The 18,501-nt window shown below is 35.3% G+C and overlaps 1 protein-coding gene across 4 annotated transcripts in view; it reads left to right on the top strand.

The window, feature by feature from the left end:
• The window catches only part of HMCN1 (hemicentin 1), a 531,301-nt gene that overhangs the window by 362,985 nt on the left and 149,815 nt on the right, over positions 1 to 18,501 (top strand). For all 4 annotated transcript variants that reach the window (XM_077157239.1, XM_077157240.1, XM_077157242.1 and 1 more), the window contains 4 exons: positions 3,634 to 3,756; positions 4,563 to 4,724; positions 7,026 to 7,307; positions 8,333 to 8,500. In XM_077157239.1, coding sequence (XP_077013354.1) covers positions 3,634 to 3,756; positions 4,563 to 4,724; positions 7,026 to 7,307; positions 8,333 to 8,500 — 735 coding nt within the window. The remainder of the gene's footprint in view (positions 1 to 3,633; positions 3,757 to 4,562; positions 4,725 to 7,025; positions 7,308 to 8,332; positions 8,501 to 18,501) is intronic.

An 18,501-nucleotide genomic window follows, 5' to 3' on the forward strand; every position in this document is an offset into this window, starting at 1 on the left:
ATCAGTGCTTTTAGATGGTGCTGAACTGTGCTATCAGCTCACGTAATTTACTCAAAAGCAAGTATAGATTAATTTCCTGAATCTAAACATAGTAGCATTATAACTATGATGTAGTAGCATTCTTCTCTCCTGGCAGATAACATGTCCTTTCACCTCTGTAGCCAGGATCTTTATTGATGGAGTTTCTCCAGGAAATACTAATCAGTTGATCAATTGAAAATAAACCAAAAGGCCAAATTATGTGTATGAATTTCTGTGTATGTATGTATGTATGTGTGAGTGCATGTGTGTGAGCACCTCTTATGTGCTGGAAGATGGGGTGACCGTACTGACCAGTGACAAAAGCTATTCTCTTGCTTGAATTTTACCATTTGTACCAAGATCATCCTTATAACTAATCACAACTGTTACCTTGGTTGTTGCTGTTTGCTAATTTAAAAAAATATTTCCATTCTCAGCTTAATGGTCTTATGTTAAATATTTTTAAGAATTCATTTATATTGCATTGAACCCTTATTAATTTCGATAGTATTTGTTTAAACTTTTAATTACTGAACCCATGAACTGAAATTTACTTTTATTTGTAAAAGTTTATTCAAGAAACAAATTTTTAAATAAAAAAGCAAGGAAAATAATTTGATTCTAATGGGGAATAATTTTTTTAACTTTAAAAATATACATTTATGTGGAAAAGTGGTTTATTAATTATAAATCATCATTATCATTAAAAAATTCTAGAGGCAGATTGTAAGAATCTGCAAAAGGGTTAATTTGCTTTTAAATAGTGAGATTTATTATATGCTAGATTTATATTTATCACATATTAGTTATGTGTCATTAGCTCCTGTTCCTACCCACTTCTCTGCTTTTCCCCCTATATTTCTCTCTTTTCCTCCTTTATTTATTTTACATGGGAAAAGTATGCATATGACCCCCACTTTAGACAAGAGACTGATCTTGATGTTATCAAATAAAGATAGAAAAAAAATTAAGAGTAATTATCAATTAGAAAGTTAGGTGATGAATTCATTTTTGAAATTCCATGTTTGAGGTATCTGTAGACTATTCATGTGAAACTGTCCACCATTCAATCAGAAATATGAGCCTATAGTTTGGGAGAGGCTAAAAGTTAAAAACTTAAGGTTGTAGACATAAGTATATTGGTAGCAGTTGAGATCCCCTAGAGAGAGACAGAAAGGAATGTGTACAGCAGAGAATGGTAGAATAGCCTTCGTGTGCACCAGTGTGAAAAGGAAGACAGAAAAGGGGATGCCTAATAGGAAACTTATAAGGAACAGTAAAAGAGATGGGAGGAAAGGGTAAAATTTTTGTCATGGAAACCAAGGGATGATAGTGTTCCCAGAAGGAGAATGTGGATGAAAAAAAACCAGTTAAACAGGGATGGTTAGATGGTAAATGAATAAATAACACTAAATACTGCAGAGAAGTCAGATCAGACTTCATATATATTTATATTCATGTAAATACATATTTATAAAATATACTTTTTAAATTAGCAGACCTATGTCTCTCACAGAGAAGCAATTTATTAATAGTAGAAAGCAGAATGCAGTAGACAGGAAGGAATGATAAAGAAGAAAGTTGAGACATAAAGGATAGATTCATGCAAAAATATTTGTGGTGTGCCTTCTGTGTATGAGGCACTATGCCAGATGTAGGCATAGACATGGGCAAGAAATGCAAAGACACTGATCTCAAAGAACTTATGGTCTGCTAGTATAGACAAATCTTTGAATAGCCAATGAAAATGAAATCTCATAAGAGCTGTGATAGGAGAGATTATGTAGGAAGACATTATCAAGAGTGCATGACATCTAAGGATGAGTATACATTAACTCTATGAAGAGGATAGAAGCATTCCACTTACCTGAAAAATGCTTTCTGTGTTCAAGGAACTTAGCACCATTCACTATAGAGCCTAGAGTAGTACAGAAAATAGTAAGGGGCTGTTAGGGAGAGAAGGTAGAAGGAGACACCAATTCAAAAGATATGGATTTGATACTAAGGGCAATAGAATACCATTAAAGGGACTTAAAGGAGAAATGAGATATCAGGTTTGTCTTTTAGGAAGAAAGCAGATAAACTCTAGAAGTGTTCAAGAGATTGAATCAATGGGATTAATTGGTTAAGCATAGGGACACTAGAAGAGGCAAGTATGAATGGCCTGGTAGACTGAACCAGCTTGATTGTGGAGAAAGGGACCTTAGAGGGGTATCAAAGATGGGATGAGTTAAATTTTGGACAGGTTGAGTTTGACAATGTCTTTAATGTGCCCAAATTGTGAGTTGGATATATGAGTCTAGATTACAGAGGGAATTTGTATTATACATACTGACATAAACGTATTTGTATTAATGGTACCTGAAGCCATAAGGTACATGAAGGTAGAGTTTAGATGAGAAATAATTAATTTTATAATAGTGACAATCTGTGTAACTGTGTCATTTTCTTTTGCAGTATTTATGATCCATGGCATAGAAGAGAACAAAGTAAACTGTAGGATTCATACAGAATAAAGATTTTGCCAATTAGGAAGGACAAAGGTACAAAGCAGTTGAGAATATTGGCAAAGGAGCAGTTGAAATTGCTGATAGGATAGAGAAGTCAATAAACAAAAAGTAGGCAGATGGATAGGGAGAATTTTGAGAGCTCAATGAACTTGAGGTTCAATTAGGTTGGCTAATTGAGAATTGGAATAATTGAGTGAGACAGTTAGAAGGATGTAGGCATTGTCAGAGAGTGGCCAAAATGTATAAATGTATAAGAGCGACATCTAGATGATAACAAGGGCCAAGGTATGACCTTGAGTGGGGAAAATGGATGAGCAGATCAAGGAATTGAGTAGCCAGGGTGTCAGTCTAGTTAAAAACATGAATGAGAGGTTCATGTAGGATGAGGTGGGATGAGAAAGTGTAAGAACAAGTGCCAAATTGTTAAGTGAACAGAAGAATGACAGGGAGAGTCACAGATGATGATAAGAAAGCAAGAGAAATAAGTTGGAGGCATGAACTTCAAAGGAATAGAGGCTTTCACATGGCTATCGTTGAACAATGACTGGAAGTTGCAGTGGGGAGTGCAAAGGATTCTCCCAACCCTCAATGCCCAGAAGCTTGGGAGAACAAGCATCTGCCATATGATATCGCAGCCAATCACATGTCATCAGGGAAGCCTCAGGCCAGCAACTGCAGGCTCCAGCATCTTTGGGAAAAGCACGGGTAGTCAGGACTCATTTTGAAGGTTCCAGGAGGAAACTGGAGGCCAGTGGGAGGCTGTGCAATCCAGAATAGATAGTACGTCTGTTTCTTAGATTAAGTCTGTTACCTCTGTTCTCTAATATAGGTTGTAATCCTGATGTTTTCCACTTCTGTTCAGCATATGAGTTATCAGATCTGTCCTTGGAACCAGTGCCTGAGTTTATTTGAAACTTGGTAGACCCGTTAGCTTTTTGGTGCAAAATGTCTAAATATGTATAATAAATTAGCCTCTTTTATGCTACTTCATTGCTCTGAATATTTTATAATTAAATTTCCCTCTGTAAAAATGGGAAGATATTAAGAAAATTATATGTGAAATGAGTATAAAAATAGCATGTTTTCTCTTTTTTTCTCCTAGTGCCACCAAATATTTATGATTCTGGTGAACTTGCTCAATTTACAGTTATTGAAGGAAACCTCATTAGCCTATTGTGTGAATCTAGTGGTATCCCACCCCCAAATCTCATTTGGAAGAAGAAAGGTCAGTTTCTATCCTTTGATAGTTATAAAATAAAATTTAAACATAAAATGAATTTATATTTTGTTTGACATGTTAATTTATTTAGAAACTTTCCTATAGTTTGCATACTAAAATGCTAGGGAGCATAATTGCTTTATATTAACTGTGCAATGTATGATACTTTTATACTATCCTGTTGAAAATTTTCTTTTTTTCAGAGTTTTAAGTACTCCCCAGAAGACACTAATTTTCTACATTGATTTATTGTTTTTAATCAAATGCTTGCAGGTCAGCTATAATGATCACTCATCCACTATTCAAATAACCAAATTTTCTTCTTTAAAATAGATTTTTAAAAATTATTTTCTAAAACAAAAATTTTGCTATATTTGTAAAAGTTTTGCAATATATATGAAGATTGAGTTCTGTAGATGAATAGATCTTCAAATTTATTCATTAGCCAATATTTATTTGTTTCCACTAAGTGCCCAGACAAAGTATCTAAATTTTTAACTGATAGTAAACATCATTTTTATTTTACTATTTTATTTGTTTGTTTTCCTAAGTATATTTTATTTCAAATATCATACTGATTGATAGAAAAAACTGGCAGAGATAACCTTGGTAAACACTTGTTATTGGCCTCCTCCTGTTTTTCAATTTATCTTTTTAGTCTTTTTTTTTTTTTTTTGGCATGCTAGAGCAGGTTTGTTTTATGGTATCATTTGCTTTTTAGATACTTGAACTAGAAAGCAAAACTAAATGTAAATATTTATCACAATATGTACATATGCTTTATGTTTTGCCTCATTTGGTTTTCTTTGCAGACTCCCCAGTGCTGGCTGATTCCGCAGGGCGTATCAGAATTTTATCTGGAGGCAGACAGTTACAGATTTCAATTGCTAAGAAGTCTGATGCAGGGCTCTATACATGTGTGGCATCAAATGTTGCTGGAACTGCAAAAAAAGACTATAATCTGCAAGTTTACAGTAAGTTATTGATTAGCCAGGCTTTGGTAAAATTTTCTTTAACATTATTTCATCCTTACTTTTCATCTTCTCTTCATATCTTTAAGCTCATTCATAGTAATATGGGTATTATATAACAACTAACATATGACCTAAATATTTAAATTGTGCTGATATAATCAGGCAACAAGCACCTGTTTCGTGCTATTTATTCAGCAATACAGCTGCCCACTTTGCACCATTCTTTCATGACAGATGCAAAATGTGACTGATTTGTTTGGAGTGAGACAGTGGATATGTTTTTGGGAGTTGGAGGTGGTGGTATTTTACCTTAGGGTTTATTTACAATATTTAAAATATCTAAATTTAAAGAGTAATTCATATACGATTTTATGGTGTTTAAAATGATTTGCATTATCTTGCTTGACCTTTTCATGATATAAAATAAAGCTATTTGCCTCCAGTTTGCAGATGTGGAAACGTAAGTCCAGAGAGGTTTCCGTGGCGAATCACTGTCACAGGGCTCATATGCTGTAGGACTGGCATTAAACTCGGGATGACTGATGCTGGCCATTGTTCATCCCACTAAAACACATGTGTATTAGAGTTGGTCTAATTTCCTTTCTTAGAACTGTATCAGGTGAATTTAGCTGCAAAGCAGCAGAATAATTAACAATCAGTATTTTAAACACGTAATGAGAAGTCTGAGGGTAGACAGTTAATCACTGTAGGTGGTTGATCACCGGCTTATTCCTATCAGGACAGAGCCGTGGGATTCTTTGGTGTCTCCTTTGTGGTCTCAACATGGTACCTACAGCTGTGGTGTCCAGTCCACATGGAAGGCAAGGAAGGGGGAGGGTGGCATCTTTCCCTTTGACCAAGAAAGCATAAGCTTTCCCCAAATCTTCCTAGCAGGCGTCCTTTTAGATTGTATTGGCCCGAAATAGAAAGATTTTCAAAGAATCCTGAGAAATACTCTTAGCTTTTCCAACCCCTATATTGGAATGTAAAAAGAAGAAACAGACACAGGGCCAGCTGATTAGCAGTATCTGCCACAGTCCTAATGTAATTTTAATCATTCTAAAGAAGAGAGAAACAGGGTGAAAAAAAGGGGGGGGAGTTCCTGTATGTTTACTATATGCTATCACAAAATGATATCAAATGGGACATCCTTTGTACTTCCAATTTTTTTTGGGGGGGGGGGGTCATGGTCTGGGAATCAAACCTGGGTTTCCCACATGGAAGGTGAGCATTCTACCACTGAACCACCTATGCACCCTTCCAACATTTTTTTACATTGAAGGATGCCAAAATATCCTTCCATTACTGAAAGTGTTCTATTTTAAAATTTAAAACAGTTGCTTAAATTCCTTTTCTCATTACAAAGGCAATAGATATTCAGTGTGGAAAAGTTAGAAAAAGCATATTAGAATCAGCAAATTTGTTGTTAGAACAATGGAAAAAAACATGATCACGTTGATTTTTTTTTTTTGCAGAAATACTTATTGATTGCCAAATATGTACCAGGCATTGTGCCAGGCTCTCAGTATCTTGCAATGAAAAGCCATAGCCATTAGTCCTAGATCTCCCAGTGATTTAGAGCTGCACTGTCCAATAAGATAGTTACTAGTTGCGTTTGGCTATTGGGCACTTGAAATGCAGTTCAACCAAATTGAGATGTGTGGCAATATAAAATACACACCAGATAGCAAAGACTGTGTGAAATAAAAATAATGTAAATATCTCATTGTTATTTTTTAATTTATTACATTTTAAAAGGGTAATAGTTTCGGTATAACAGGTTAAATGATGTGATTAAGTTAATCTCATCAGTTTCCTGTACTTTTTAAAAATGTCTCTCTCTCTCTTTCTCTCTGCTTCTTTGTCTCTCTCATTTGACAGAGGGAAAGCCATATATTTCCAAAGACTGAAATCATGACAAGTGTCTGTATGTATTTTTCTAATCATAAAATTCATTCAACAGATGACCATGGAGAGTCTACCTTGAGTTAGGCTACTATACCTGTTCTAAAATTAGTATCAGGAAGACTTCTGGAAATCAGATCTACAAATGATAAGTTCATATATCTGTATAACTTCTCAAAAGCAGGAATGGTAGAAAACACAGCATCCTTTCCTTTCTGCATCAGCAACTTCATTTGACATATGAAACTACTTAGAAATATTGGAGAATAATTCTACCTCTCAATGTAGCAACGTCACATGTAATTCCTGAGTCTTTGGCATTTTTGACATCAGAAAATCAGTTGACTATGTAAAATTTGATGCAATCACTTCAAATTTTGTTTATTTCTTCCCCAGTTCGTCCAATCATATCCAACAGTGGGAGCCACCCTACAGACATTATTGTGACTCGAGGAAAGAGTGTTTCCTTGGAATGTGAGGCACAGGGTATTCCTCAGCCAGCAGTGACCTGGATGAAAGATGGCCGCCCCATGGCCAAGGGAAGGGGAGCAGAAATCCTGGGTGAAGGTCGCATCCTTCAACTGAAGAACGTTCATGTGTCTGAGACAGGCCGCTACGTGTGTGTGGCTGTGAATGTAGCAGGAATGGCTGACAGAAAATATGACTTAAGTGTCCATGGTAAATATGAAGAGACTCAATAAGTCTAATCACTGCATGGTATAATCTGTAGCTTCTATAGGCCTCAAGTGTTAAGAGTCATTTACTTCTAGTCTATTCTTTTCCACATCTGCAGTACTTCTCTAGATCTTTCTCATCATTTCTCCTATCCTTGACGTCCATTTCTTACCCTGTTGAGATAAGCACATACTGAATATTCTTTTAGGAAAGCAAATGGCAGAGCAGATAATCGTCTTCTTCAAGTGCATTTGGCCCAATGCTGTCCAAAATAAATTCCTTGATTGTATATATTCAAATTTGCTATCTTAACTAGGCTGGACTAAACCTAAGTTTAGAGATTTCTGACTCTGCATCAGCTGGACACGAGTAGTAGGGAAATCAGCTTTAAGTTCTTATTTAATGAGCCATAATTATCCATAGGAATAGACCAAACTTACATGTGCTCAGGAACACCTATTTGGATACGTCCAGTTTGAACTGGAATTTTAAATTCATAGAAACAATGGTAAATTTAATAGACCCAAATCTTATACCTTGAGTGCGGTTAAGACATGCACAAAGCCCAGTATCAATGTTCTGCAGTTTGCAGGCAAAATGTGAGCCAAAGCTAAAGAAATCAGAATATAAAAAAAGAAATGGAATTTCTCAAATATCTTTTCATCAAATTACTTTTAAGTAGAATAATTTATTAGAGCATCCTACCTGAAAAATAAAGGTCTTGAATTCACATTAGAAATTTTCCAGAAAAGTACCAGTATACCATGGAAAATCTTTCACCACTATTAAAATCTAATTTGAAAATCACTTACTGCCATTAGTGGAGAAGAAGTAAAGTTTTTATGCCCAGGAATGTCACACTAAAAAAAATAGTAATAAGTAAAATAATGGTTGTGATTGCTTATTTTGCTTACTGTTCATCAGGAAATGTCAGTCTTGCTGTTACCAAGCTGTTTAGGATTGGTGTTTGATTTGTGTTTTGTCTTTCTTTTCTTTCCCTTGCTGTTTGTTTTGTTTTGTATATGCAGCCCCTCCAAGCATCTTAGGAAACCATGGTGCACCTGAAAATATTAGTGTGGTGGAAAAGAATTCAGTGTCCTTGACTTGTGAAGCTTCAGGAATACCACTGCCTTCAATAACCTGGCTTAGAGATGGATGGCCAATTAGCCTCAGCAGTTCTGTGAGAAGTCTCTCAGGTATTAGAAATTCTGGTAGCCTGATAATCTGAATAGCTTCATGTGGCCACAGTTTCTCCTTAATTTTTCATTTCTTGGTGTTTTCATTTAGATTGTTTATCGTGATAACATATATACAACTAAAAATTCCCCATTTTAACCACTTTCAAGCATACAGTTCAGTGACATTAATTATATTCTCAATATTATGCTGCCATCATCACCACCCATTACCAAAACATTTTTTATCAGCCCAAACAGATACTCTGTACCCATTAAGCAATAACTCCCCATTTCCCTGCCTCCCGATCACAGGTAATCTGTAATCTACTTTCTGTGTATATGAAGTTGCTATTTCTATATTTTTCATATAAGTAGAATCACACAATATTTGTCCTTTGTATCTGGCTTATTTTAATCAACATGTTGTCTACAAGGTTCATCCATGTTTTTGCATGTATCAGAACTTCACTCATTTTTATGGCTGAATAATAATCCGTTGTATGGCTATGCCACATTTTATGCATACATCTGTTGATGGACTTTAGAGTTGCTTCCACCTTTTGGCCACTGTAAAAATGCTACTATGAACATTGGTGTACAGATATCTGTTCTAGTCACTTTTTTCAATGTGGGGGGCATGTACCTAGAAGTGAGAATGACTGTTCATATGATACTTCTACGTTTATCTGTTGCTTCCTATGAAACGGAGCTCGAAGAATATTAAGGAATGATGAGAAAGAAAGAATGAAAGAAAGAATAAAAGACAAACAAAGATGGGTTCAGGGGGTCTGAAGCTCAGCAATAACAGACCAGAGGCATCAGACAACTTTATTCTTAATTAGTTCCTGCTTATATATTGCAGGATTCATGTGACAAAGAGTATGTATGCACCTGGTGAGAGTACAGAGTGCTTACTTAAGATGACCACAAAGAACCTGGGGCTAAGACAAAACAAACTTTCTCTCTTTCCCCCAGACTGTACTCCATTAAGCAAATTACTATCTCCTCAATTTCTTGCTGCTACTTTGACGCCAGCTGCTCCCAACAAATTCTGCAGGTCTTGTTTTAACCCTTGGCTCCTACATTTACCTTTCTGAGAAATCGCCAAACTTTTCTATAGCAGCTGTATCACATTACATGCTCACCAATAATATACAAAGGTTCCTATTTCTCTATATCCTTTCCAAAACATTCTGTGTTTATTTATTTGTTTGTTTTGATAATAGCCATTCTACTAAGTATGAAGTAATATCACATTGTGGTTTTGATTTGCATCTCCCTGATGACTAATGATGTTGAATATCTTTTCTTGTGCTTATTGGTCATTCGTATATCATCTTTGGAGAAATGTCTATCTTCTTTGGGAAAATGTCTATGTAAGTCCTTTGTCCATTGTTTAACTGAGCTGTTTCTCTTTATGTTGTTGTTCAAGCCATTATTCTGGGTATTAAACCCTTACAGATATATGGTTTACAAGTGTCTTCTCCCATTCTGTTCATTTTTCTTTCACTTTCTTGATAACGTCCTTTGATGTACAAAAGATTTCTTTTTTTTTTGCATGGATAGTCACTGGGAATCAAACCCGGGTCTCTGGCATGGCAGGCAAGAACTCTGCTTGCTAAGCCACCATGGCCCACCCCAAAGGATTTTTATTTTGATGGGGTCCATTTTATCTGTTTCTCTTTTATTTGTGCTTTTGGTGTCGTATCCAAGAAAGCATTGCCAAATCCAAGCTCCTGAAGGTGTTGCCTTATGTTTTCTTCTAAGAGTTGTATGGTTTTTTACATTTTTAAATGTTTTTAAATTGTGAAATATATATACAAAGAAAAAGCAATAATTTTCAAAGTACACTTCAACAGGTAGTTACATAACAGATTTCATAGTTATGTATTACCATTCCACTATTTCAGATTTTTCCTTCTAGCTGCTACAAAACACTGGAGGCTAGAAAAAATAATACAGTGACTCAGCAGTCATACTCGTTTGCTAAATCCTGTTTTCTTTGTTATAACTCCTCCTTCTCCTTTGATCCTTCTTCCAATCTGTAGGGATCTTTAGGCAGTGCCCATTCTGACTTTTTCAACTGAAAGGGGTGTTGACACTAAAGGATAGGAGAATGTAATTAGTTGATAATCTTGAAGAGGCTGGTCTCTCTGGGTTTCTGGATTTATCTGGCCTAGGAACCCTCTGGAAACTATAGGTACCAGGAAAGCAAACTTAGTGCGTGAAACTTTTATATAGTCTTAATTTGAGCTCTAATTGTTCTTAAGAATTAACAAGAGTGATGTTGGTTAGAGTTTAGCAAACCATGACAATTAGCACTATCTAATTGAAGCTTGCATAAAAGTAGCCTCCAGAATAGCCTCTCTTGGCTCTATTTGATCTCTCTTAGCCACTAAAGCCTAAGAAGTGAAATACTTTGTTATACTTCTTTTCCCCCTTTTGGTCAGGAAGACATTGTGGGTCCCTTGGTGCCAGAGTCACACTAATCCCCTAGAGTCATGCCCCACATTGTCAGGGTAGTCTTCACCTGTGACTGTCATGTCCCCTGTAGGGAAGAAGGTAATGATTTTCTTGCCGAATTGGGCTTAGAGAAAAAGAGGACACATCTGAGCAACAAAAGAGGTTTCCTGGAAGCAACTCTTAGGCTTTGTTATAGGTAGTTTTTTTTTTCTCCACTACTGAAATAACTCATAATGGCAAGCCTCAAAATCAAGGGCTTGGCTTATTTTCTTGGGAGTCCCCAATGATTGAGAGGATACCTGGGGTTTCCCAGCTGGGAAAGTTTAATAGTTCCATTTTTTTTTTTCACTTCAGATCCTCAAGGGACTCTACCAATACTTTTTAATTATCAGCCCACCATATTCTGAGGTTTTACATTTAGCTATACAAAATTACAAGGCTTGTTCCTCTTCTAGACTCAAGGAATTTGTTTAAATGAGTTATCCAGACACATTGATTTGGATTGTGTGTTACAAAAAATTTAAGTTCTAGACATGATAAACCTCTCTGCCTTTGATCTCATACAGTAGGTGAAGATCTAGAGTATATACACTATCATGTTTTAACCTGTATTCTGATTTACCTTAGTCCTAGTCAGATTGGTTTCACTCTTATCTCTAATAGAGGCCTGGTCTCTTTTTCGATTACTTTTTTTATTGAATATAGCTATGCTAACTTTCAGGGCTGTAGCACTCCATTTCTTGGTCTTAGATGTCATAGAGTTACTCAAAGTTCCATGGAAATACCAGTTGATATATATATAGCTCAGTGTCTCAGAATCTAAAAAATACAGTTACAACTTCCTCCTAAATGTGGCTTCTATAAGGGCTAACAATCTAGGCTCTAATTTTCTTATGAATATTTTCTAAAAGAGACCTTAGTATATTTGTTTTTTCCTTCCTGGGTTATTTTGTACAACATACTGTCCCCAATGTTTGTTCATTGTAGTTGTGCACTTCTCAGTGTCCTTCTTTCTTATAGCTGCACCATATTCTATCATATAAATGTATCACAGTTTGTCATTCTGCTTCTCAGTCATTGTACCCTTCAGCTCTCTCCATCTATTGGGCATCATGGATAATTTCCTAAATAAGCAAGCTATGTCTTACAGTATCCTCACTTTGTTGTACAATCAGCGGCACTCTTAATTTTAGACAATTTTCATTGATCCATAGTGACAAAGAACCACAAACAGCATCACCAAATTTCAAATCAAAACTACTTCTTATCACTTATCCTTCCCCTCCCAATTATTTGCCCCTGGTAGTGTGATGGTACTTTTAGAGTCTTTCTATTAGCTATTGGCTGTAGCATGCAGTTTTAGTTTTCCCTCTATACTCCTCTACTGTTGGCAGTTTGTCCAATATCAAACCTTTGAAATAGGTCATGTGAGAATTTATTTATAATTGTAGATTTAATCAGTGGGATACATGGCACTATACATCCCTTTCAATCACATTCACTTTCAATATGGAAATGTTACATATAAAACAGCTAATTAGTTACCATTACTTCTATCCTTTCGGTTGTATTTAAGTTCAACCTCTTTGGATAGCCTTTCCCCTGTCTCCAGCTTCTGTGTACATCTAGGTCTGCTATATATTTTGCAAGGTAACCTATGAGATGACCCTTACCAGAATCATAATAATGAAATCATACAGTATCTGTCCTTTTGTGTCTGACTTATTTCACTCAGCAGTATTTCTTCATGGTTCTTCCGTACTGCCATATGCTTAGGGAACTCATTTCATTTTATTGCTGCATAATATCCTATTGTATGTATATGCCCCATTTTGTTTATCCATTTGTCTGTTGATGGGTACTTGGATTGTTTCCATCTTTTGGCAATTTGTGAATAATGCTGCTATGAGCTTCAGTGTGCAAATTTCTGTTTGTGTCACTGCTTTCAGTTCTTCTGGGTATATACCAAGTAGTTGTATTGCTGGGTAATAGGACAACTCAATATTAGTTTTCTGAAGAATCACCAAACTATTTTCTGCAGCAGGTACACCATTATACATTCCACCAACAGTGAATAAGAGTTCCAATTTCTCCACATCCTCTCTAAAATTTGTAGTTTTCTGTTCATTTAATAGCAGCCATTCTCATAGATATGAGATGATTTCTCACTGTTATCATGATTTGCATTTCTCTTATAGCTAATGAAAATGAGCATCTCTTCATGTACTTTTTAACTATTTGTATTTTCTCTCTGGAAAAGTGTCTATCCATATCCTCTGCCCATTTTATAACTGGATTCTTTGTTCTTTTGTTGTTGAGCTGTATAATTTCTTCATGTACACAAGATATCAGGCCTTTATCTGATATGTAATTTCCAAATATTTTCTCCCATTGAGTTGACTGCCTCTTCACCTTTTGTACAGTCTTTTGAGACACAGAAGTTCTTGAACTTAAGGAGTTCCCATTTACCTGTTTACTTTCATTGCTTGTGCTTCAGGTATAAAGTTTAAGAAGCTACCTCCTATTCCTAGATCTTAAAGATGTTTCCCTACATTTTCTTCTAGAAGTTTTATGGTACTGGCTCTTACATTTAGGCCTTTCGTCCATTTTGAATTAATTTTTGTAGAGGGTATAAAGTATGGTCCTCTTTCATTCTTTGCCTATTGATATCCAATTCTTCCATGCCTATTCATTGAAAAGACTATTCTGACTCAGTTCAGTGGATTTGCGGGCCTTATCAAAAATCAATTGTCCATAGATTTGGTGGTCTCTCGTCACACTCTCAATTTTATTCCATTTATTGATATTTCTATCTTTGTGCCAATACCATGCTGTTTTGACCACTGTGGCTTTATAGTAAGTTTTAAAGTCAGAAAGTGTTAGTCCTTCCACTTCACTCTTCTTTTTCAGGATATCTTTAGCTATTAGTGGTCTCTTTCCCTTTCAGATAAATTTGATAATAGTGTTTCCAAAGTCTTCAAAGTAGGTTGTTGGAATTTTGATTGATATTACATTGAATCAGTAGTTCAATTTGGGTAAACTTGACATTGTAATGACATTCAGCCTTCCTATCCATGACCATGGAATGTTTTTCCATCTATTAAATCATTTTTTATTTCTTTTAGCAATGTTTTGTAGTTTTCTGTGTACAAGTCCTTGACATCCGTGGTTAGGCTTATTTCAAGATTCCTGATCCTTTTGGTCACTATTTTGAATACAATTTTTTCTTTAATTGTCTTCTCAGATAGGTCACTACTTGTGCATAGAAATGTTACAGGTTTTCCAAGTATAGGATCATGTCATCTGTAAATAATGAAAGTTTTACTTTTTCCTTCCCCATTTGGATGCCTTTTATTTCTTTCTCCTGTTTGACCACTCCAACTTGGACTCCTAGTACCATGTTGAATAATAATGGTGACAGTGGGCCTGCTTAACTTATTCCTGATCTTAGGGGAAATGCTTTCAATCTCTCAACATTAAGTATGATGCTGGCTATGGATTTTGCATATATACCATTTATGATATTGAAGATGTTTCCTTCAAATGCTTCCTTTTTAAGTGTTTTTATCAGGAAAGGATGCTAAATTTTTTTAGTGCTTTTTCAGCATTGATTGATATGTAGTCATGTGATTTTTCCTTTTCAATTTGTCAGTGTGCTGTATTATATTAATTTTCTTGTGTTGTGCCACCCTTGCATTCCTGGTATAAACCCTCCTTGGTCATGATGTATAATTCTTTTAATGTGCTGTTGGATTCAATTTGCTGGTATTTTGTGGAGAATTTTTGTATCTATGTTCATTAGGGAGATTGGTCTGTAGTTTTCCTTTTCTGTAGCATCTTTATCTAGTTTTGGTAGAAGGGTGATGTTAGCTTCATAAAATGAGTCGTGGCATTCCTTTTTCCTCAATTTTTTGGAAGAGTTTAAGCAGGATTGTTGTTAGTTATTTTTTTGGACTGTTTGATGAAATCCCCCTGTGAAGCCATCTTGTCCTAGGCTTTTCTTTGTCGGAAGATTTTTGATGACTGATCGAATCTTTTTACTCATAATTGGTTTGTTGAGATCTTCTATTTCTTCTCGAGACTGTATAGATAGTTGCTGTGTTTCTAGGAATTTGTCCCTTTCATCTAAGTTGCCTAGGTTGTTGGTAAACAGTTGTTCATAGAATCCTCTTACTTTTTTTTCAGGGTCCTTGGTAGTGATCCCTCTCTCATTTCTGATTCAGTTTGTTTACATCCTCTTTTTTTTTTTTTTTTACTTTATCAATCTAGCTATGGGTTCATCAATTTTGTTGACTTTCTCAAGGAACCAACTTTTGGTTTTGTTTATTCTTTCTACTGTTTTATTGTTCCCCAGTTCGTTTATTTCTGCTTTAATCTTTTTTATTTGCTCTGGAGTTATTTGCTGTTCTTTCTCTAATTTCTTCAGGTGAGAAGTTAAGGACTTGGTTTTTGCTTGTTTTTTAATATATGCATTCAGGGCAATCAGTTGCCCTCTCAGCACTGCCTTTCCTGCATCCCATAAGTTCTGATAATGTTGTATTCTCAATATTGTTCATCTCCAGATATTTACCAATTTCTAGCTATTTCCTCTTTGACCCTCTGATTATTTAAGGGTACATTGTTTAATTTCCATGTATTTATGAAATTTGGTAATTATTTCCAGCTTTGTTCTGATGCGATCAGATAAGGTGCTTTGAATAACTTCAATCTTATTAAATTTATTAAGACTGATTTTGTGTCCCAGCACATGATCTATCCTGGAGAATGTTCTATATTCACTAGAGAAGAATGCATATTTCTATTAGGTCTAATATGTTTATCACATTGTTTAGATTCTCTATTTCCTTGTTGTTCCTCTGTCTAGTTGTTCTGTCTATAATGGAAAGTATATTGAAATCTCCAACTATTATTGTTGAGATACCTGTCACTCCTTTCATTTTTGCCAATGTTTGCCTCATGTACTTTGGAGCTCCTTGATAGGGAGCATAGACAGTTGTGATTGTTATTTCATGTAGGTGAATTGTCCCTTTTATTAATATGTAGTGTCCTTCTTTGTCTCTTTTGATGTCTTTACATTTAAAGTCTATTTTATGTGATATTAGTCTAGCTACTCCTGCTTTCTTTTGGTTACAGCTTGCATAGAACATGCTTTTCTCTTTCATTTTCAATCTGTTTGTGTCCTTGGGTCTAAGATACACCTCTTATAGATGGCATATAGATGTATTATTTTTAAAATCCATTCTGCCAATCTGTATCTTTTAATTGGTGAGTTTAGCCTATTAACATTCAAAATTATTACTGTAAAACCAGTTCTTGAATCTACCATCTTATCCTCTAGTTTTTATTTGTCAGATCTATATATTCTTTTCCCTCTCTCTTTTTATCCTTTAAATTACCCTTACTGCTCTTTAATTCTGTCAACTCCTCCAGACCTCATTCTCCAGTCATTTTTTTCAGCTAGCATTATTCCCTTTAGTGGTTGTTGAGCATTCTGTCCCCTCTGGTGTTTTGATTTGGTCATTTGGCTGGGTCATTTCTACCTGGATCTTCACATGCTTTATGATTTTCTGTTGTGTTCAGGGCATTTGATTGTCTTAATAAGGTTATTTTGCAAGCTGGTTTCCTTTAGTCATCTAAAGTTTTGTATTTATTTGATTTTGCATTGAAGGTTCCCTCTTACACTTGGTTTGTTGGTAATTCCCCACCAAACCAAGGCCCATATCTCATATAGTTGGTAAAATTCTACTTGAGGATCTATTAAAAGCTAGGCAGGGGGTGGACAACAGTGGCTCAGTGGCAGAGTTCTTGCCTTCCAGGCCGGAGACCTGGGTTCGGTTCCTGGTGCCTGTCCATGTAAAAAAAAAAATGCTAAGCAGAGATGCACATATAGTTCAGTGGCAGAATGCCTGCCTGCCATGTGAGAGACCCAGGCTCAATTCACAAAGTCAGAAGAAGACACCCAAGATATGTTTGAATGCACTCAGACTGGTACTTACAGAAGGGAGATAAAGTTAATAAATCAGCAAAGATATAAATATATAAAAATAATAGTCCTACTAATAGAAATAATAGAAAAAATATATATTTTTAAAAACCCAGGCAGATAATAGAGTTTGAATCACGTTATATAAAGTACGTCTGTAACAGAGTATTTCAACTTACTCATGACTCTAATCTAAGTGGATTTATATTACTAGGGTCAGGTTGTTTCTTGTGAGCTAGACTTCTACCATTAGTGTGGAACAGATATTTAGCTTATTCCTCATAAAATTATGTAAAAATTTTATGGATCAAAATAAACTTGGAGAGAGTTTAATTATGGCATATCATAGGAATCTGCACTAGGCCCTTTTTACTAATAACTTGGATACAAACAAAGAGGATGAATTTGTTAGCTCTTTTGTTAATAAAACTTAGATATTTAGAAGAATACCTAAAATGTTGAATGAAGGCATCAGAATTCAAACCTACCTCATACTGGAACTTTTGAATTAAAATCTGACAAAGTGAAGGTTAATAAACTCCTATGCATATGAAATTGTGGTGAGATATAGCTTTACAGTTCTTCTTGTGGAAAGATCTCAGAATTTTATTTACTCTGCATGTACCAACAACGTAATATGGTTGTCAAGGAAACAGATGCAATGTTTTGCCACATAAATAAAATAATATATTTTCCCCAATAAGGAAAGTAAGACCGCTTATACTCTGGACTTAACAGACATCACCAGGAAGACTAGACGAAGGATTTATTGACAGTATTTCCAAAGAACAGTGAACACAATGGTCAATGACCTCAAATGATATGTCTGATTGTATTTAACCTGGAAAAATAAAGTAAATGGTTAAATCATGAAAATTACATTTAAGTATTTGAAGAGCCATGTTGTAGCAAAGGATTATTTTGGTTCTGTCTAATTCCAGAGGTTAAAACTAATTCAGTGTTTGGAATATTCTATGGATGGATGTTGATCTCATATAGCAACTTAAAAGATATTTAGGTTGTTTAAAATAAAGATGAACTACTTAGGAAGTACTGAACTCCCTGCTCCTAAAGCTTTTCAAGCAAAGCATAAATTTCCACTTTTGAAAGCTTTTTCAGAAAAAATCATTTCTACTATTGGAATTAGGCCTAAATGTCTAAGGTCCCTCTGTTTTTCCATCATCTTGGTCTACACATAATAGGAGCTTGGACTTGAAGAGGAATGCACATTGCTATCAAGCATATTTATTTATTTATTGTCTGCAATATTCACTCATGAGCTCAGGAAGGTCACTTAACTCTGCTAACTTCAATTTCTTCACTGGTAAAACAGTGATATTGAAAGTGTTTTCCTCTTATGGTTGTCATAAAGATGAAATGAGTTGATGTATGTAAAGCTATTAATACAGTGCCGGCTCATATGCTACGAGCAGTGCCTGCTCTTATGTCCATCCATGAAGCTTTCATTTTCACGTTCCTCACAGTCTCTGCTGATTAATTAGAGTATTAGGAAATTCTCAGTAATGACAAAGAGTTATTTGAAATTTGGCTAATCAAAACCTGAACACATTTT

This window comes from Tamandua tetradactyla, chromosome 4, assembly GCF_023851605.1.
Source record: "Tamandua tetradactyla isolate mTamTet1 chromosome 4, mTamTet1.pri, whole genome shotgun sequence".
In the NCBI taxonomy this organism is placed as follows: domain Eukaryota; kingdom Metazoa; phylum Chordata; class Mammalia; order Pilosa; family Myrmecophagidae; genus Tamandua; species Tamandua tetradactyla.